Source organism: Acipenser ruthenus, chromosome 2, assembly GCF_902713425.1.
Source record: "Acipenser ruthenus chromosome 2, fAciRut3.2 maternal haplotype, whole genome shotgun sequence".
Classification (NCBI taxonomy): domain Eukaryota; kingdom Metazoa; phylum Chordata; class Actinopteri; order Acipenseriformes; family Acipenseridae; genus Acipenser; species Acipenser ruthenus.
Genome location: NC_081190.1, coordinates 111,517,700 through 111,539,838, shown reverse-complemented (window position 1 = coordinate 111,539,838; position 22,139 = coordinate 111,517,700). Strand labels below are relative to the sequence as shown.

The 22,139-nt window shown below is 37.0% G+C and overlaps 1 protein-coding gene across 1 annotated transcript; it reads left to right on the top strand.

Moving 5' to 3' along the window:
• Window positions 1-668: 668 nt before the first annotated feature.
• Window positions 669-19,165, top strand: LOC117409282 (ubiquitin-conjugating enzyme E2 K-like). Its single transcript, XM_034015075.3, has 7 exons — window positions 669-1,215; window positions 8,412-8,505; window positions 11,568-11,626; window positions 12,182-12,264; window positions 14,831-14,930; window positions 15,643-15,771; window positions 16,183-19,165. Exons 1-7 carry the CDS (start codon window positions 1,153-1,155, stop codon window positions 16,255-16,257), a joined length of 603 nt encoding a protein of 200 aa, XP_033870966.1. The 5' UTR covers window positions 669-1,152; the 3' UTR covers window positions 16,258-19,165.
• The last annotated feature ends 2,974 nt before the right edge of the window (window positions 19,166-22,139 follow it).

Sequence of the window (22,139 nt, the reverse complement as noted above, 5' to 3'; positions counted from 1 at the left end):
TTGTCTGAGGTCATGTGGTCTCAGTTTATGTTTAGGAAGTTAAAGTCTCCCATAATTAGTGTCCCCTCCCTTACTTATTTTTTGATGCTTTAATATAAGTTTTTGTTTAGTGATTCATCAGAACTTGGGGGCCTATAACAGCCTCCAAACTATTAAACCTTTAGATTTGATTTAATTTAATTTAATCCATATTGATTCATTACCATCACTTTCCAGTATTTCACATTCTAAGTAATTTTTAGTGTATATTGCGACCCCTCCCCCTTTTTTTATGGTGTCTGTCTTTCCTAACTAACCTGTATCCTTCCATGTTAAAGTCGTCTCCATCGTGTGGAGTTAACCAGGATTCTGTTATCCATGTCATAGTTATCCACATTGACTGCGGCTTCTAATTCTAGAAATGTATTTCTTATGCTTCTTGCATTTAAATATAAGCATTTCAGTTTATGAACACTGGCAACAATTTGGTTGCATTTCGCTGTGCAGTTTGTGGTGTAGCTTCCCCTGGCCCTATCCTCTGTGCCCTCCCTGTCAATTAAGAAGCTTTAACTTGCTAAATTATATTACACATCTTACACAGACCTTAAGTGATGCTGCAAACTACCTGTTGCCAATCATATAGAACAACCAGTGCATATAAACTAATATTTAAAAATGTATGAGCACACACACTTAGGGTGGCAGGATTTTTGAGTTAGAAGACATGGATATATCAGCTCCACCGTTGATGGTTGATGGTTTTATATTAAGCGAAAATAACAAATAATTATTTGCGCTTGTACAAATTATAATCAATATCTAGTGTGCATTAAACTTCTAAATTAATTAAACAAACAGGAGTAACTGGTTACAGAAAATATCGGCTACTAAACAGTTTCATGCTAGTGTTAGCCTAGTAATATGTAAAGGAACATGCTGAGCTCGTAATAACGCGTTCTTGTTGTCTGGGAAACTCAGTGTAAAGCGTTATTGGCTGCTGGGTGCGCACCGTCTGCGCTCCGCCATTTTGGTTCAGGGGTTTTCTGTTTTTGTTGTAAAAAAAAAAAAAAAAAAAGAGAGAGAGAGAGAGAGAGAGAGAGAGGAGCCGCCGAACTGAAGCTGCAGCTGAAGGCCTGAATCAGGAAACGGCGACAGACCCGGAGACAGTAAGCCATGGCCAACATCGCAGTGCAGAGAATCAAGCGAGAGTTCAAAGAGGTGCTAAAGAGCGAGGAGGTTAGTCTTTCTTCTTACCCTATGAACAGGACAACACCATTGGCGTCAGTTAGAAAATAAACATTTTTAATTGGAACAAAAACGAACGAGGCCCGAAGAGAAGGAGATGCTCCTGTCACCCCGACCGGGGCCAGCCCAAGGAGCAGCTCCTAGTGGTGGAAGTGAAGGCGGGACAGGGTACAGGAAATACCGGGGATCTGTAATAAGTTTAGGCCGCTTGCAAAGGGTGGGGGATGGATCTAAATGTTGAGGCTTTTAATTAAAAAGGTTCAGTTTGGCTGTTGAACTCAGAATCAGCAGGAATGATACAGTACCGAAGATGACATTCTGGCTAATTGATAACGTAAATAATGTCTACTGTCAGATTCTTGTGGTGAAGCGTTCACGGGTAGAGAGATCAAGCTGAACTGTGCGGTTTGCAGTCATCGTTATGAGGGGTACTGCTTAACTCTATTAGTCTGCTGACACTTGCTATGGCTGAATATAAATGTACCTCAAGTTATTGTTTTGAAAGTTATGTAACAAGGCTACAGTGTATATGAGCATAAACATTACAAATCAGGCGATTTCATATCGGGGAGAATAATTTCGTTACTTATACTTTGTCTTATTCTTGAATACGTTTTTTAAAACGGTTTGATGCATTCACTTTTGACAGAACTATTTATAGTGAATCACACCTATGTGTATTGTTGTCTATTAAGCCGGCACACAATTCTGAACTTCATTAAACACAATATCTTATTGTTCAGTGAATGCTGGCTGCACACAGCATATCGAAAGTGGTACACTTCACATGAGCATAGTTGAGGCCTATATCCTGTGAATGTCCAAATAGCTGTACAGTTTGTGTTAACTCATTGCACGTTTACATTTGCACATCATGCACCTTTGCTTCTCAGTAATAAACGCTCGATGACGTGTTTTACTCAATTGTTTCTCCTATACAATGACAACCATTGGTTGTAGTTTCTGTTCTTAGTTACCTTTGGACATTTTAGAGGAGAGCCATCAATTGAACACTGGAATATTCTCTTTATGTAATGCGTTGTAAGCACTTTGAGTAGGATTTTCTGCTTTACTCCATAGGGTCAGCAGCTGTTTGATGGTAGAAGTGTATTTTTTTAATTGGAATTCCTTGAAGGACAAGTGATATGGGATTCTTTTAAATTGTGGATGCTAAATGGGGTTATGGTGTGTAAATGGGTCTCTTTAGGTAGTTCAAGTATAGATGGAAATAAGACTCTTATTGCATGGCAGTTTAACCCATTCCAGGTTTTACTACAAGCTTGATTAGTAACAGCATGCAGTAGGTAACAAGTTCAGGTATGTCTTTTAAACGCAAATAGTAAAACCAGGAATGGATCAAACTGCTATGCAATGGAAGTCTTTTCTCCATCCCTGAGATCATAGGTGGCGTGTGAGTCTTTCGTTTGGGGAGGCTATTCCACACTTTTCCTCCTGCATTTATTGAACCCAGCCATGCACAGTAAGGTTTTATATATATATATATATATATATATATATATATATATATATATATATATATATATATAAACTTAAGACTGCCATTGTTTTGTATTACTGTTACTAGTAAGTCTGATTACTAAGTTTCATTCATTGTGTTGAGTTTGAAAAATAACCGGACTGATGGACACAAATAAAAGCTTTAAACCGGATTCATTCTCCTACGTCTTTGAGAACTTGTACTGTATAATAATTTATAGCACAAAACAGACCTGGAAACCACTCAGGGATGCTACATCAGGATAAACAGTCAGGATAACAAGCTGCACTGTTTTTTTTAAAACATTTAGGCCTAGATCCTTTAACCTGTGTTGTAGTGTTACAGTACCTACACCAATTTCAATCACCATTTCCATCACTTCACACCAATTTAAATAAAATATTAATATTGACTATTAAGCTTTTAAACATGCACTTACTATCGTACTTATAATCAAGGGGCATTCAACGTATTTCATAAGGTACATTTGCACAAAAAAAAAACAAAAAACTGCACTCTTACCATAAACTTTTGAATATCCATATGGGGCTCAGATCGGTGGGAAGAATGGATGTTAAACCAGCCAAGCATTGTCTCCTCAAATGACATTGAAATGCCAACTAAATCCTGTATTTTGGACCTTGGTAATACTGCAACAGGTTTTCTGCTTTCCTTCCAGACACATTTTCAAAAGTTAAAAGACCCAGCTTTCACTGGAAAAATCTAAAGAAAAAACTTAAGAAACATTTGTAATCTGACACCACCAACAGTGTTCTGAAAGGTGGCATTTGTTCAAACAGTCAAAAGAAGTAGGTTCTGACTGTAGTGTCACAGTTATCGTGTTCTTACAAAACGGTGGTGTGTGAAAACAGACGAAAATATTTTGCCACAAGTTCTGTAAAATAAGATTCGGATCAAGCTGTTTATATAGATAACAGCAATTCGAATAAATGTAGAAAAAAATCTTCTCTCACAAATATTTTTTGTGTTGGTCAGAACAATTTCTTGTGATAGTTTGGGCAATTTATTTTGGGGAGGCTTAGCCTCCCCAAGCCTCTTATATGTGCCGCCTATGCCTGAGATTTATTGTGGTTTTATGTCTGCACAGTAGTTAATTGTTTACCATTATGTCGGTCAGCATTAATATCTGCATTTAGATATCAATGGTTATGTAGGAACTGAAATTAACACATACTTCTGATGTTACAGGCCTGGTATATAACAGAAGTACCGGAAGCATTCTCAAGACTTGGTGTGAGCTTCAATGTCATACCGGTTTTAGTATCTGAGGATGTTATGACAATTCTTCTATGTTGATCTCGGATGCCCACAAAAGTTAGCATTTACATCTTTTCATCAAAGTTGTTATGGAAGTTGAATGGAAGTCATGTTCCAGATATTTATTTGTCTGATGTTTGATGCCACTGTATCAGAAACATGATATTTCAATTTAAGGCTTTATTATGAGTTGAATTAGTCAAACCTGCTCATGAATAGACTTATCCAAGAGGCTGCTGGCTTTCTTGTTTTGTAATATAATTAAACTCCTGTTGCAGCCTGCTATGCTGTTTGTACAGTTTGCCCTGTCTGCGATGGTATGTTTCTTGTGAGCAAGAGGACTACAAACCTCAGGGTGAACCATTTGAGAGTATAACCTCCTCAGTCCATGCTGCTTTTGCCCCAGTAGGATCTCCTCAAAAATGAGCTGTTTGATTTTCAGAGATCTAACCCATACTTTTTAAAATAAATAAATAGGCCTGCATACAGTGTGCCTGTTTTGGTTGTTTGTTGAAACCTACTTTTAGTCACTGGCCTCATCTTAATTTAGATTTTAGATCGCCAGCAAGAGCATGAACTATCTGTAAGAGAGATATAATTTCCAGATGATGTACTGCCCATCAAAATGCCTGATTGTCAACTCGTGGCCAAACATATTGCAGAGAGAGCAACTTGTAGTTTTAAACTAAAACCTGCCTATTTTTATTGCAGCTCTTTTAAGGCATTATCTGTAGACCTGATTAAACTCTGAATTGAGTGGATAGCTCAGGTCCTGTAAGTACTGTACTGTTAAATGTTTTTGTTGCAGTTAAGCACTGATGATAGAGGCACTTTCTGTGGAAATGGACGCACTTAACTACAACTTGTGTCACTCGGCCTTGCCCTTGCCATGCGAGTTTCAACTATTTAATTGTTTTACACATTTGATGTGGACAGTGTGAGTCCTTTACTAAGTATACTGCATGACTCTTGCACTTCAGGCACCAGACTAGTTACAATACTTTGTAAATGAATCAATTTGTTTTTAACATACATTATTTGGGTCACAATAAATGTAGGCCTATGACTCATTAGGTGCATTTATTCTGGAACGAGTGGTGAAGAGGATGTATTAAACACTAATGAATGCATCCTCTTATCCTCTCAAAGTTGGGGATTGATTCCGGCACAGCCGGAATATTTGCTAGTGTAACCGTGCTGAGGACACGTACATGTTAGATTAAAAAAATAATAATAATGTTTTCACTCTGTCCGAAATCTATTCTCAGGTATCATTTCCACAGCACGTTGAAGTTAATTCCCTCCCAGCACAGTACAGTACCCAATTGCACTGTGTGTTTGTGTATTATACACGTCCGTTTTTTTGGTAAATTACATTACTAATAGCTAACTAAGATCTAAAAAATAAAATAAAGGTTTGTAGTCTGTGCACCGAAGATTTTGGACATTCGGCTACCCTGCGTCATCACCTTGCTTCCTTATCATGATTAACTAGGCGGTAGCATTAAATACCGTGATTAAATATTCCATATGTTATACATTACATGAACATAGTAAAAGTAAAATCAGGTTCAATATATGTTGCTTACCTTTCCAAAAGTGTTTCTAATACTGTTCATCAACATCCACCACAAGCATGAAAGAAGGTAGTATTTTGAAATGATGGTGCTTTCAAAATACATTATACCATACCATAGTGTCCAACGTCTTCACCTTCCAAAGTATAAACGCACCCTACCGGAACAGAATCAGAATCCATTCCGGAATGCAAGTCCAAACACAACAATTGTTATCTATTCAAAGGTATTTGATAATGTATTGCTATTGGAGTTGTATGGGTAAAACTTCAATAAAACTACCTTGGATGAGAAACTTACAGTATTATTTTCTACCCTGTTGAAGAGGCAGGGACACTTTTAGGCAGGTAAACTGAGATTTATTAATCCTGGAATAGTATATGTATAATTTTTATAATGAAAGTGCATTTCATGTTTCATAAGCCATGTTAATTGTTGGTAATGTTTCTGTGAAATAGACATTTTAAATTCTCACCACACATTCTGCAGTCATAAAGGAGACAATCAATATAGGTTTCAATAATGATTAGGGTAGTGCTACTGTATTATTGCTACAGTTAATTCTTGGCAGATGCATTTATCCAAGTCAACTTACAGGTGTTACAGGGCAAGATTAATATTTAAATACAGTATAGTTTTCAGTGCAATAATACTAATAGAATATAGGATGAAATAGGATGCAACAAGTTAGGATTACAACAAGTTATATGTACAATGACATAGTAGTGCAATAATACATTAGCTGAGGATCCAATAACATGTTGCTTAGGTCAGGCAAGTCCAGGGGTAGATCAAGAGATCTACAAGTGCAGTATAAGCAGGTGGGACTTGAAGAAGCGATGCAAGGCAAGGAGAGACGGAGCAGTCCTGGTTCTCCGATAGCTGGTTCCACCACTGAGGGGCTATGGAAGAGAAGGAGGGGGCATGGGAGGATGGAGAGTGGAGGGAAGGCATGACCAGGTGGCCAGTAGAGGAGGACTGGAGAGGGCGAGAGGGGGTGTAGGGAGACATGAGGGATTGGAGGTAGGAGGGGGCAGTGTGGTGAAGAGAGCGATAGGCAAGAACGAGTCTTGAATTGAATGCAAGCAGAAATAGGAAGCCAGTGGAGGGTGCAAAGCAGAAGTAAATGAGAAGCAGTGAATACCCCATTCCTAGCCTTTTTTTAGCATTGGAAGACAAGCGTAACATGACCAATAAGTTGCCACCTGTTCCATCAAAACATTACACACAAAAGACAACATTCCTCCGCCCAGGAGAGCAACCACCAAGAAAAGGTGTTAAAACCAATCCTCGCCCAGGACAACTGGAAGCTGCTAGAGACTGGAATATGCTGGCAGATGTTGGTCAACGGCTTATTTTTCCACCTGAGATTGCCACCACTAACCTTCGACCAGATATTGTCTTGTGGTCTGGATCAGCACGCCTTGTTCACCTGGTAGAGTTAACAGTGCCATGGGAGGACGCTGTAGATGAGGCGTATGAGAGGAAGAAACTGCGGTATGCTCAACTAGCCACTGAAGCGGAACAGCGAGGATGGAGAGTTCGGGTTTACCCAGTGGAAGTGGGTTGTCGAGGATTTGTGGCACACTCTACAACCCGGTTTCTCAGAGACGTCGGATTCAGTGGCCAAGAGTTGCGTCGCACAGTGAAGAACTTATCTGAAGCAGCAGAGAGGAGCAGCAACTGGCTGTGGTTGAGACGGAAAGATTCTGGCTGGGGACAGGTAAGTAAGCTGGGCTGAGTTGAGTGGGGGACGGAGGGGGGTGATGCTGGGACGCCAGAATCACCGTCGAGCCCTCTTGAGGTGTCGTGGGCTAGTCGACGAAACACTGAGGATGGAAGGTGCCCACTTGAAAACCCCAGAGATGTACCCTACTTAGCTCAATCCAGACGGTTGTCATGCTGATGCGCTGGGGAGGCCGCACTTTGGTTGATCCCCGGAGCCAGCATCGCAGCCGTTGTGTGTGCTGATGCGCCAGGGAGGCAAAATAAGCTGATCCCTGGAGCCAGCATCACACTTCAGCCATTAACACCAGACAGAAGGATATCTACATCATCATATGGAAGGAAACGTAAATGGATGGAGACGCATATGGATCACATTAGTTTACTGTAAAGCTACGTCTTAGTTGGTGCTTATCTTGGCGAGAGCCGAGTTCAAATCAGCATGAAGTTTTAACATCTACTCTCGTGTAATGGAAATCATGCCGTTGAAGATGCCAAAATACCATTTATCCTGCCACCACACTGTAGCGCACGGTGCAGAACGTACTGGTACCACAGCAATCCCACATCTGTCATATTTATAAGTGACAAGTATGATTATTGAATTCTCCAATTTATTGTGATCCAGAACACAGTTGCCAACTTAATTTGTTTTTGTTGCAATGCAGTGCTGTCAGGCAGAGATACAGACACCGACATACTGTACTGTACACTTTTGGATAATATAACCTGTACTACAGTATTTAAGGTACGATAGATGGGGAGAATGTGGAGCATTGCATTTGGCTTCTGCAGTTAGTGGCTGTCTTGATCTCTTTGTGATAGAGCTGAGCCCAAGAACTCAATAATCTTTGTTTGACTATTTTATTTGTATACAGTGATTTGTATGCAGGCTGGGAAAAATCATATTTTTGGGTACTTTGAATGGGCATGTGGAATATCTAAATTGAAAGACTTGACAATTTTAGATATTCCTACATTGTTACTGAAGTCTCATTGACATGTACTGTATATTGCTTGAAATTTATTTAAGGCATCCTATAAGTAAGGGCAGCGATGTGTCTGGTGGTCCACATAAGTAATTTTGTTTGTAACATTTCTTTTTAAAGACGAGCAAGAACCAGATCAAAGTCGATCTTGTAGATGAGAATTTCACAGAATTGAGAGGGGAAATTGCAGGACCTCCTGACACGCCCTATGAAGGTAAGCGATCTTTATGCAGTTGCACACTTATACACAGGTTTCACAATTGCACTGGTCTCTGCATACTGATACCGTTTAAAAGCTGCAGTATATTCATTACCAGTTATTATGTGCGTGAGCTTACTGCTCACATACTGTTTTTATACTTTTCTTCTTCGCATGTACGTTTGGATGTCTCTGTCGAAGCTTGTGACTCTTAAGACCTGTGAATGACTAGTTGGATTGATTTGAGAATTTGTCTACATAATTGTAGTGGAACAAAACACAGAAAATTGCAGATTGTTATAAGAAAGTGTTCCCCCATAGCACAGAACACATCTACCCACTATCTTTTAACAGATTTAGTTATTTCATTGCATCCCAAATTATTATTATTTTTTCTACTTTGACCTCAGATGGATAGATGGGTGCAGTTCTTGAATTGAGTAAAGAACCAGTATTATTACCAATATTTATTTCAAATAATAAAATGGGATCCTCCTTGTAACTGGTTGGTCAAAATTCTTAACTACATACATTTGTAATTCAAGTAAAGCCTCTTTAATGTAAGATTAAAAAATCTTTGATACTGTTCAGATTTAAGATCCAGATTAAAAGGGAGAGGCTAAAATATGAAATTTAGCAGCAAGGACCACACTATTCTAGTATTACAGGGAATAATTACTGATCAAGACTTCTTAAAGTACACTGCCATTAAATGCCAGCTAACATCTGACTACATATGAGGTATCAAACCCTCTTTTGGTGGATTAAATAACGTTTGATAGTCATGAAACTGTTAGTTTCTTTACAAACAGCCTAGGAAAGTTTTATACACAGGCAACTGTATTGAATCCATGCTCTTTGAACACATGCAAATGATTGTAATCAGCAGATGTCCCACACGTGCAGTGTTAACCCAACCATAATCGATTTTCTACTAATGCAGAGTGATTGGGTGGGATATTTGTTCTTTATTTTACCTCAGAAATGTGTTTCTGCAATTGTGTGATGTATAAGACATGTTTCACAGTGAATGTATGGCAGTTAATGTACAGCTGCAGAAAACGGGCAACAATTATTTCAAACCTCCATTTTAAATATATTAAGAGAACTGCTCATTCAACTGTGACTTGGTTGGACATTCTTTAGTGCACAAGTTATTGACAGTATCCAAATCTGGAGGTACTGTATGTGGCGGCGTTCATCTATGTGTGTATTGACTGAGGGGGTAGGTTCATGGTGATATGCTTTAATATGCCGATGGCTTGTATCATTGACATGCTTGTTCATCAGGTCTGATGTACTTTATGGCAGATCACATAAGTTGTTTACTTTGGTCTGGTAAATTTAGAGTTGCAAAGTGACTAGTGTTGACCGAACAGCTGGTAGTTTTGCAATGTATACAGCTAATTTTATAAATAGATTTCCATTTGTACATAATTCATAAACAATGCTGTGCAAGTATTACAGTACATGCTGAATGGTGCTGATCGTCCTGTACACAAACAGATTAACTATTAAACCGAATCTCAAACTATTTTGTCTGTGGAACAATGGCTCATGTTTTTTATGTTTAATAATGCAGACATATTATAGAGGTTGGCTATATTAATCTTCATTTGAAACAACAAACCCTTATACTTTGCTTGCCTTTTGTTTCTGTAGTACGTCTTGTTTTAAGTAGAACATACCATGAATACTGAAGAACAAACAGGGCAATATTAATTACATGGCAGTCTTGGAGTATTCATTTGGCAGCAAATGTCTGGAACTTGCTGCATTATACTGAATCTCATTTCTTAACAGAAACTTGCACGGATTGTGTAGATATACTGGAACTTGGCAAGTATGTAAAAAAAAAAAAAAAAAAAATTAAATTAAAAAGTAAGTACAGCCAGTGTTTGAGTGAAACAAGTCATCAAGATCAGGGATGCGATTGCCACACAATACTGAAATATTCCTAAGATAAATGATACAGGCATGCCAGTGGTTAGTTTAGTTTTGTAGTTTTTATTTTTTTAAACGATAAACAGCAGTAAACTAAACAAAGACATTTACCCATTTCACGGTTGCAGCCTTACTGTTTTCTGTATGTAATTATATCTTGTTTGGTGGTCTACTTTTTCACCAATTGCTGATTACAACCATGGTAGTGGATATAGATGTATTACAGACTAATAAAAAATGATATTCCTTTTATTTTTAAATAACAAAAACATGTTATATATATTTTGAAAAAAGTGGACCACTGCAAACGTGAGTGCTTCATGCATTTGTGTGGTGTTGTAATGTCATTAAGGTGTCAGTGTTGGTGTGCTTTTTGCAGGCTGGCAGAACAGAATCTGGAAAACCTTTATTTTTGTAGGTGCCACAGCTTTGTATTGCATCTGTCTGAAAATCAACAGCAGAGTCAGTTGGTACAGCATCAAAATGATCTACAGACAGACTTGGCACCATGCCACTGTTACTTGCAATCCAGTCTCCCTCGATACATTTGTTCTGTTTCTGGCAGTACACAGTAGCGTTTCAGTAGATTACACGATCGGAAAATTAGTGCTTAGAACAAACATTCTTACTATGTATAGTTATATATGTTTAAAAATGACTTGCACTAATTTCTGTAAAGGAGGATCCTGCTCCACTCCATGCTGTCAGTTAGTTGCAGTACAAATAACTTTTGTCAACAAGGTGGGCTTCCAAATCACATTTGGTGTGAACTCCAATAGCAAGACGTCCACCTTGCTCAAGTCTGGCTGAGGGTGTTGGGAGATAGCCAAGACTGGGTGAGGTAGACAGGACGGCGCACTGAGATGTGGGTGATCTGAGAGGTTTGGATAGTTTTGGGGAAGTGCATGTAACTGTGCATGTTAAGACTTGCTTACTGTACTGTAGCTGCTATTCTCTTAAGCCTATTGTTAAAGGGAGTTGTAGATTTTTTATTTTTTTTTTAGTGCTTGTTTTGACCCAAACTACCTGAAACTAGTGAGAAAACCTTGAACTTTTTGAATGCCTGCTGTGTTTTTAAAAAAAAAAATTTTGTTTATTGTTCATGTTACCCTAATATAATATTTATTTTACAGGAGGAAGATATCAATTAGAAATAAAAATTCCAGAAACATATCCCTTTAATCCTCCAAAGGTAGGTGTAGTATTATTATTATTATTATTATTATTATTATTATTATTATTATTATTATTATTTCTTAGCAGACTTACAATTGTTACAAGATATCACATTATTTTTACATACAGTTAAACATTTATACAGTTGTGGTTTTACTGGAGCAATCTAGGTAGTCAAGCAAAACACGATGAAGCTGCCTCCATGTAACAACCCCCCCCCCCTAAAAATCCAATGCTTGCAAGTAAATGAAAATTAAAATTAAAATATATCTTTATGATACATTTAAAAGTCTATTGCAGCAGTCTAAAACCAATCACAAAAACAGCTGGTTTCATTACCTTACATATTCAGTCTTTAACTGCAGTGTTTTATCTGTACATGTAACACTTGATGGTGGTATATGTATCACTGACAAAGTCTGCTGGTAGTTCCAAGCATGCAGCACCAGAAGGGCTTCTCTGCAGAGACCACCTCATCCGTGGTTGATGTGACCATGTACTGGTTCTTCTGACAAGCTCTGCTGCTTGAGCTTCATGTAAAACCAGCATTGTAATTCTTCTCTGTTTTTAGGTTCGGTTTATTTCAAAAATATGGCATCCCAACATCAGCTCAGTTACCGGTGCAATTTGCTTGGATATTCTAAAAGATCAGTGGTAAGCTTCTAATGATTCTTACACACCAGATGTGCAATTAGAATACAAGTTTAAGAAAATAGTCATGTGTAGCATTCTTTATATAGCAAATCTGTTTCTTTAGCTAGCACACTTCTCAATTATAATGAGTAAATGCTGAATGGTTTTTTAGTTGCCAGTAGACAGTGTGCCGTACTTTTGAGCTTGCACTTTTTCTTTTTTTTTTTTAAAGATTATTTTTCGAAGAATAATTCCAGAATAGACTCTGACTATATTGTCCTGGATGAAATCTCACTGATGTCAAAAGATACTGTACAGAAGCCTTGATAAACGCATCTCGGTGTGTTACGTAGTCTCCTTGAGGTCCAGACACCTCATGGTCTTTGTTCCACCTGTATCCAAAAAATTGAACCAATTTTGCATCCTATAGAACAAGGTTGAAGCACTCAAAACAAGATTTACTAAGCTTCTGAGTGCAATGCTTGTACCAGTTTAATATAATTGTAACAAACTAGAACTAAATCATGCTGGCTTTTGGAAAAGTTCACACAAGCGTGCCCCAAAAACTCTAAGAAAGTTCTTGAGAATAAAAGCACTGAAGACAAGGGCCAAGAATTAAACAAAAAAGCCAAAGGGAATTGAAAAGGTTACCAGATCAAGCTAATAAGTTTGTGAACTGTGCAGCCTCTAATAAACCAATATAGACTTTGCTGGTATAGTATGGAGCTTAAGTTTCAAGTCATGTCGAAAAGAAGAATGTCTTTTTTTTTCCCTCTCTAGTTTGTCTGCTGCATCTAGCATTAGTACTGCTAGACTGCATCTACCGTAGATATAAAGTCTGTTAGTGTGGAGAGTCAAAAATGTGTTGAAGATAATTTAATTGTGCAGCAGCTTTACGATTCAGACTATGTACCTCCACAGCCATTATAATAAAGAAAAACAGAAAATGTATTGCACTAAAGCAGGGCCAGCTGTTGCTCGGGAACTGGATTATTGTCTTACAATATTGTCTTTGAGTTGAGTTGTGTATGCCACTTAACATTTCTTCCTAATTTGATACTTGTTAGATAATGATATTCAGTTGATTGTTAATTAGTTTTTTGCTGTTTTGTTACGCTTAGTTTCTCTCTCATTGTCTGAATGTTGTCATGAGTTCCTTGGAGTTTGAAATCCCACTTACACAGACAAGTGTCTGCTGTAAGTGAAAGTCGTAGCAAGGACTGTGTTTTAGATGTAGAACATGACAGTGGCATTAGAAAAATAAAAATGCAAAAAACAAAAGAATACGAACCAGGAACAGGGTAAAGTTATTAATTGTTTTGCCAAACCTAAATGCCATTTCCAGTGATCGGCTTTCGAGAAGTACTCGGGCAAAATGTAAATGGGCTGTATGCTTGTTTGAACAATGGTTAACCGAAAGAATGCAAAAGCTATATGAAATCTGAAATGCCATAAGCCCTTTTGTATGCGTTACATTTGAATAGGTGATATTATAATGAATTATACTGTTGAAATGATCGTTGTGTAATTAAATGGTATTCGCTTTTCTGTTGAATTGTTCCGACCTGTGGTTTTGTTGATGAATCAAGTTTTCTGTGGTTTTCATAGCACAAACTATGGATTCAATAATCAACCATATGTCTGGACCACACTCTCCTTCTCTTCAAAGCCAGACAGCCACTTTGAGTTAGAGTCGTAGAATTAATCACTGAGAAGATCGAAGGGTTTTGTTACAGAAATGTTTTAAAGACAGATTATATTATCCGGTATCAGCATTACATCTTGATCCAAATGTTGTACTAAACTGTTGTTTATTTATTTCATTTCTATACTGGTTCTGACCTTCTCATTTTATATTCAGACTCGGAGATATCTTGGAATTAATACTACTCAGGTTAGCCTAAGCTTTAGCAAAGTGTTAAACAGTTAGAATTTTGCTCACACGTTTAACCATTCATATTCAACATGTTTATTTGGCTACAAGCTCTCCAAACATGTTAAAAGTTAAAACAGGAAATTACCAGTACAACAGAATATGACTACTTGTTTTTATTTGGGAAAAGACAAACACAGTTAAATGTGTATGGTAAAGAATGAAAGTCATGTGGCTATAAAAGCTGCACAAAACATCTCCCTTTTAATAAGCTAAAATACAAATGTAACATGTATGGCTACGCTCCCCTAGAGCATGTTTGAAACTGTAGCCATTGAAGGTGCACAGATTAAGAACTGTAGCACTAATATAAGGAGTACATTGCTACAAACAAACATCTTCCTGGGACTGCTATTTGGAATATGAGGGAGGGTGTTTTCAATTTTCTTCTACATTGGTGAGTCCTGGAGGAAGTATACAACGGTTCAAAGCTGTTCACCTTAAAGAATTCCTCTGATTTTTGTTATTATTTTTTTTTAATTACAAAAAATCTTTAACAACTTTCTTGCATTTAGCATTATTTAGTTTTCCAGTTTATCTTGATTTAAAGTTGTTATGTAGTCCATTTCATGTGCCCGCTCTGCACAGACAAGTGAATCGCTATACTACACGCAGCATCTGGGGTATTTCAAATACATTATCAATCTCTTTCAGGGCGGCGGCAATGACCCTTAGAACAGTGTTATTATCATTACAAGCCTTGTTGGCAGCGGCAGAACCAGATGACCCACAGGATGCGGTGGTGGCAAATCAGGTAAGAGACCACCCTCAGATTTATTAGTAAAAAGGGTTTGAAAAGATTTGAAATGCTCGCATGGGAAAGGCTACTGCGCTGATTGTCTAGAAAGTATTTCATTATGAACAACCTATTCCTCAAACTCTGTATACACCCCTGCTTACAATAATCAGAAACGTGTTTGGGGGGGGGGGGTAATTCATTTTATATCCACTTACCCAGATCGTAGTTCAGTTGCAGTTCAGATTGTGTACGTGGAGATTTTTCACAAAGCTTTTGAAGAAACAATTCGACAGCATTGATTTGTCTCTCTCTGTCCATGCTCCTCAGGTGCACAGCAAGGTTACATTCACAGATTGGAATTTCTGTCACTAGATGTTAACTGACTTGCACAGAAACTGCAAATATTTGTTAAGATCCCAAATAGAAATATATAATTAGAATATTTAGAGACCAAATTCCTCAATTTTTTTCAAGTTGTTAAGCGTTTAACTAAACCGCTGATTTATTTTAATATTTGAAAATGATAATTTGGGTTTTCTGTGTTTTACCAACTTTTCTACTGTCCTTTAAAAATTCAGTTGATGCTTGCTAAGCCATTGGTGTATCTCAATCGCAACTGAGAAACGTAAATAGTCAAATTGATTTAATTTACGCTTAAAAAATCAGAAACCCTAATTATAATGGATGGTTCATCATTTATATATTTGTCTTTTTTTCTTGTTTGCAGTACAAGCAAAATCCAGAAATGTTTAAACAGACAGCTCGACTCTGGGCGCACGTGTACGCCGGGGCACCCGTTTCCAGTACCGAATACACACGAAAAATAGATAAATTGTGTGCAATGGGCTTTGATAAAGTAAGTATAGTACAGTGTAAAACGTGCATTTTTTTAATTATTTTTTTTTAGAGGTGAATTTGCAGAAAAAGTGCAATTGGTACAACACTTGCTTTTACTTGACTAGCTGTGTTTTTCTAAAATGATCATTTAACACTTACACTAAATTATTTACCCAGACAGGTGGGCCTCTGCCCTGCTCTGTGTTGAGCAACAATTCTTGTTTTTTCATTTTAAATCTTTTTTTTTGTGACCTAAGCTAGATTTGACCAACAATACGTATACCCCCATTATAAATGCATTTCTACAGTGCACCTTTGCACTGGGGTCATTTAGTTTAACTATTGTCATGTGTTAAGTCCTGTCTAGAATGTAGTATTTTATTTTTAAGTTACATTACTTCATTTAACTAGAGTTGTTTTGTTTTTACAGAATGCAGTAATAGTGGCCTTGTCTTCAAAATCTTGGGATGTAGAAACTGCGACAGAACTTCTTCTGAGTAACTGAGGAGTTGTGAAGTCTGCTTCCACAGGCCAGCTTGCCCCTTCCTTGAACAGCACCATCTTCCATTTTTCTTTTAGGATTACACCAAGGTTCCCTTTTAAAATGGCACTCTGTTACCTGATAAAGCTATCTATATGCTACTGGAGACTGGAAACGAAATGCTCTGTAAATAAAGCTGTTGAAGTCTGTGTAAATTAAAAATGGGGAAATACTTTAATTTTTTCTTACTAAATATTGTAAAGAATCACTATAAATTTGAGCTTTTTTTTTGGTTTATGGATAATGTAACATGCTTTTTAAACAAATGTGTTTTGAATGTGTCATGGCTGTTACACCTCTTCTATGATGTGGTAGCTGTTATCTTAGTGTTATCAAAGTGGATCTTAAATTCTAAGGTAAGCTCTGTATAACTGTAGTGGTTTTAATTTGATCCTGATAGGGATTAAATATTGGATTGTTTTTGAAGTATATTATTCTCTGGCAGCCTTTTAATAATTAAAAAAACAAACAAACAAAAAAAAAAAAACTTGATTTAAAAGCTTTTAGTGGCAAGCTGCTCAGTTGATCTCATTCATATATATTTATATACACACACCCACACACACAGTAAAATCCTGTTAAAACGAACTCTGATTAAACAAATTTCCTGATACTATGAATTTTCTACATGATCCAGGACAAATTTAACAGCTGCTTCTTGTAAATTACTTAATACGAATTCACTTGACAGGAATTTCCTGTTTGAGTCCCCCATGGAAGAAAAATTGAAATAAAATTAAGCGTCCTAGTTCAAACAGCTATGTGTAAAGGATATAGGGAAATGTATTAACGTGCATAAGCACCTGTACTGTATTTTAATGCTGTGTTAGAACTACTGATCCTGTAATGCATTTCGAGTTGCTTCATGCATCAATGCCATTTCAATGAAGCAATACATAAAATGGGCATTATCCTTTCAGACAAAAGTGGAGGTGCTGAAAGCGATGGATAATACACAACCATACAAGAAAAATGAAAGATCTTGCTGCAGATTAACATTCCCACCACCATGTTAACCATTCTGAAAATCTGGGGTACCGGAATACAGGCCTATGAAGAGCAAACTGGATGCAAGTCGTCAGCTTTTCTGATGTGCTCAATACCCTGATGTTGAGGACGTCTTGCTTTTGTGGTTTAAAAATGCCAGTGATCACAATGGGATATGCAGATTTCAAGTGACGTTCACTTGCACTGTATACCTTAAAAAACTTGAGTTAAAACTGAATAAAATGCACAATATTTTTAAATGTAATACTTTTCATTATAGTGCAATTGAAAATTGAGTTCAGTGTATCTGTATGCATTTGGCTTAGACTCGATAAGAATTACTGATGACCATTTTTTTGCTGGTCCCTTATAATTTGTACACACACACACACACACCCTCCCCAGGTCAACTGAGCAGCAAGGGAAGCATCTTGGTGCAGCTCAGTACTGAACTTTGAACTTCAGTATAAACTTGAGCTGCAGAGACATTTCCCTTGCTTCTATAAATAAGAAGAGTAGTTTCTATTTGATACAGTTTGCTCTATTGCATGACATTGGCTTTCATTGAGCCTTTTTTGCCGTCATATTAAGAAAAATGTCTTTAGCTGTATCTGGGTCATAAAACCACTACATCTTACACTGGTTTGAAAATGTTAAATACCCTGTTTAAGGTTTTCAAAAGGCCTGCACCATGGAGTTACTGGCTTTTTAAAACTGCTATAGATAATTAAGAATGCAATTCATTACCAATATTGAATCGCTAACCAGGCACACATAGATATGCCAAGCATGTATTTATGATGCAGCACTTTTTCAAATGCCCTTATATGTGTGTTCTTTTGTTGCCAAGTGGTGCTGTAAAGCAGTGGGTTGTCAGAACTTGTTCTCAAATGTCCATAACAGTTCAGGTTTGGTTATAATTCTCTCTCTCTCTCGAAATATACACAATCACACGTATTGCTGTTAACTTAAGTCTGAGACGGCTGTCTTACATACACTTTAAAGCCATATTTTAAACATGTTTAGTTCAAGGGTGAAATAAAAACCTGGTCTGCTTTTGGGTACTTGAGGATGAGGCATGACAATCACTGTTGTAAAGCAATTATCTGTTAATGCCTTTTCTCTGTAAATAATTCAATAGAAATGTTGGTTCTAGCTAGAAAGACACCAAACTTCATCAGCGCTTCCAGTTTACTGCATTAACAGGATGGAGAAAGCAGAAATGCAACTTTTATTACCCTATATTCTTATGATACAAATTCGAAGTACACAGTTGTCTTATCAAAAAAGAGGGGTAATCTCAAATCTCATTTTAAAGTTTTAAAAAAAATCCTGTCAGACACCTGTGTTTTTAAAATACATTTGGCATTTTAGAATAATCATCTAGTTGCTTTTTCTATTTGATATTTGCTATGACACAATCAAGGATTTGATCAGCTTAATTGCTCAAAACGACTATATTCAAGAATGGTCTTTTGGGGGGGGGGTATTGCTTATCAGGTAGAATTTCAATCAGTGTTTGCTTGTTTGTTTCCTACTGCACTGGAGGGTGTGGAAGATGCTGGTTCATTGCTGTATATACTTGGAAGCTCACCTAGTTTCTGACTTGCCACACCACAGGTGATACGCAGCTCAGATTCAACATCCTACTTCCCTTTCTTGTACATACAGCCACACATTCTTTTCATATTAAAACAACATTTCATCTTAGACTGCACCTTTGATGGCTGGAGTTATTTACAAGAATCATCATTTATTCTTTTTACTGTATGCAGCATGAGCAAAGCTACAAGTATGTCACCGGTGCAATACCACATCTCATCTTACTGCTGGCAAGATCTGCTTACAATCTTGCATTTAAAAAAAAAAAAAAAAAAATACATAATGAATAATCTGTGAGCCAGTATTTCTTTAAAATACTTTTTTAAAAAACAAAGCAGCTCATTATACCGCAATTATTGTGTAATACATGTTTTCTATAAAGGCATTAACCATTGGGCTACAACTAATAGGAGCAGCTTATATACTTTCAACACCTCACATTACAGAACTCTTTGCAGTTATGTATATTGCCATCAAGGGACTTTGGTTTCAAGGTATTTGCTTCAGATTTGTTACACAGCTTTATTCAATAATAATCTCATGCTATATACTATGAATGTAGGTTATGGTGATTTTACCTTATTTTCTGGTACCAATACTTGTTTATCTAATTTAAGACTTGGGAACTGCTTGTCCAGATTTAAACTTTGCATGCACATGAATTCCACTGCATACTTGAAGTACACAGCTGACAGAAAATTAACAATGAACAACAGCTGAAAAACCAGATGCTCAGTTTCAGCAGAAGCACTTGACACGGTTAGAAAATATTTCTCAATACCAAAATGCATCTATCTTGCTATGTATTATAACAAATAAAATAACCAAAACAGTAAATACAACCTTTGATGTACATCTGTGATACTGGTGACAATAAAGACATTCAGGCACTGCTCCTGTTTTCACTCCATTGAAAAGACAATGTTATTAGATACTGCTGGGGTTGTATTATCCTTTAAAACACTCCACTCTTGCAAACATTCTCTAAACGTGTCAAGGAACTCTGGTTAATCATAATTGGAAGGTTATACATATTTTTTTGTTTAGTTTTCTTTAAACCAAAAATACATTTGTATGTTGTAAAATATCCTGTTCATGGTTCTCATTAGCCTGCTTGTTGAGATGAAAGGGGGAAATGCAGAAACCGCTAATCATAACTGCATATATGTTGATATTTTACGTAATGTGCGAAAGGATAGTCCAGAGGGACATTTCATATATGATGGATAATATAACTTTGATCAAATATATTTATTTAACAAGTGGTATTTAAAGGAACCACTAATCTTGCATCATCTGTTGTTTTAATTACTTGTTTTCCCTTTAATTTATTCGTTGGTACTGGAAAGTATTCCTCCATACCCCTCCCTCTTCAGAAAAAAAGCATGAATGTTGGGCCAATAAACATTTTAGGAATTTTAAAATTTGAGTTGTATCTTTTATTTTGTTGAGATATCAGTAAAGGTCACATACCGGCCAATACACCATTATTTCAGTAAAATTTCAGTTATTTCTTCTCTGAATAATAGTGGTATTCTAAATAAGTCTGAAATATGTAGCCATGTGCAGACTGTACTCACAATGTTGGCAACTACCCCTGCTCAAAAAGCCATAATTACAGTTCCATTATTTCAAACAAATAAATGACCTAATTCGGAAGCTAGTGATTCAACAGGCGACTGCAAATGGTGCACATTCTTCTGAGTAAAAGGAGAAAAAAAATAATGAAAGGAATGAAACTTGAAAAAAAACTGGTTTTGATCAAGAAAGCAGCAAATACTAGAATCTGGCTGCAACAATATCCATCATACAGTTCTTTATGTAAGCAGTAAGACACAACAGGGTGTGTGATCTACTCCAACATCAAGGCAAAGCAGAGCAGCTTCAACCGCCTGGGGAGTGGTGATATCAGAGTACATCACACTTCCTTAATGCCTTATTGCGCTTACAAAATGGGTTAACTAACTACAAACTGGAAAAAAAAGTAAAAACTTTTTTTTTATTATTATTATTAAATTGTCATTTTTATTAAATACCCTTCCGCATAAGCCAAGAAAAAAATGCATGAATTAAAAAAATAAATAAATAAATAAAAAAGCGGTTTACAGATATTAAATTGAACATTGCCATTGAAAGTGCAGTTTTTCTTTATTTGATTAATTATACTTCTTGTAATTCTTGGTTTGTTCATTACATTTTAAAGTAAAATATTACTGGCCATGTTCACCACGAGCACAAATGAGTCTGCCTTTAAATCACGCAGGCCCTTCCTCACAAGACCTGCAACAGTATCAGGTGACAGTGCTGTTTTTTAAAAAAAAAATATAAATCATTTGTTTTTTGCGGAAGTGACAGGAGGTTCCATACCAGATTAGCACTACCGCATCACAGTGGCGAAAAAGATTTATTTGCATGGAATACCCGGTTACTCATCAAACTGATTGCAGTTTATGGCTTGACGACGTGGACAACTACTGGGCCAGTGTTAAGTAACAATTTAAAACAACGCAGGGGACAGTAGAAGAGCTTAAACTATCGTACCTGGACGAATGTATGTGGAGAGAGAGGTACGACAGGAATTGTCGAGATGCATTTATAAATACTCTGCATCAGATCACACAGCTCCTGCATGGGACCTGGGGCAGCAGGCTGGGCAGGAGATGCAACCGACCTGAGAAGAACGCACAAAGACATGCATTCTTACCTATATGGTAACACTATCATGATTTTTTTTTTGAGGATGCAACATCGACAATGGATAATTGAGAAGCATATGACATGGTTGGCTATGGAATAGCCTGGACTCAAACCGGCGACGTCCAGGCTATAGAGCGCATCCTGCATTCCATGCGGAGGGCTTTTACTAGATGCGCCACTCGAGAGCCCAAGGAACTTTTTTAGACCAGAAAAAAAATCAAGTACACAAATGGAGATTAGATAAAGGGGCGTTCAGAACAGAAAATAGGAGGCACTTTTTTTACACAGAGAATTGTGAGGGTCTGGAACCAACTCCCCAGGAATGTTGTTGAAGCCGACACCCTGGGATCATTTAACCACCAAAGTCTCTTTTAAAAGTGATCCAAATATTCTTTTAAAAGCTGAACGTTTATATATATATTTTGCTATAGTTCAGGGAGAAACAGCAGAGTGATCAGAATGGCGAGTTTTGAATTGATTTGAATATTTACTTTTGCCTTTTTCACTACTTTAATTAATCATTTGTGTCCGATTAAGGTTATTTACAAAAATCTCTTCAG

Excerpts from the sequence above, each read along its gene's own strand:
- LOC117409282 (XM_034015075.3), top strand. The coding sequence starts at position 1,153 with ATGGCCAACATCGCAGTGCAGAGAATCAAGCGAGAGTTCAAAGAGGTG. Across the intron at positions 11,627-12,181 it reads ATCCCTTTAATCCTCCAAAG|GTTCGGTTTATTTCAAAAAT; the intron begins GTAGGTGTAGTA and ends CTCTGTTTTTAG. Across the intron at positions 15,772-16,182 it reads GTGCAATGGGCTTTGATAAA|AATGCAGTAATAGTGGCCTT; the intron begins GTAAGTATAGTA and ends TTGTTTTTACAG.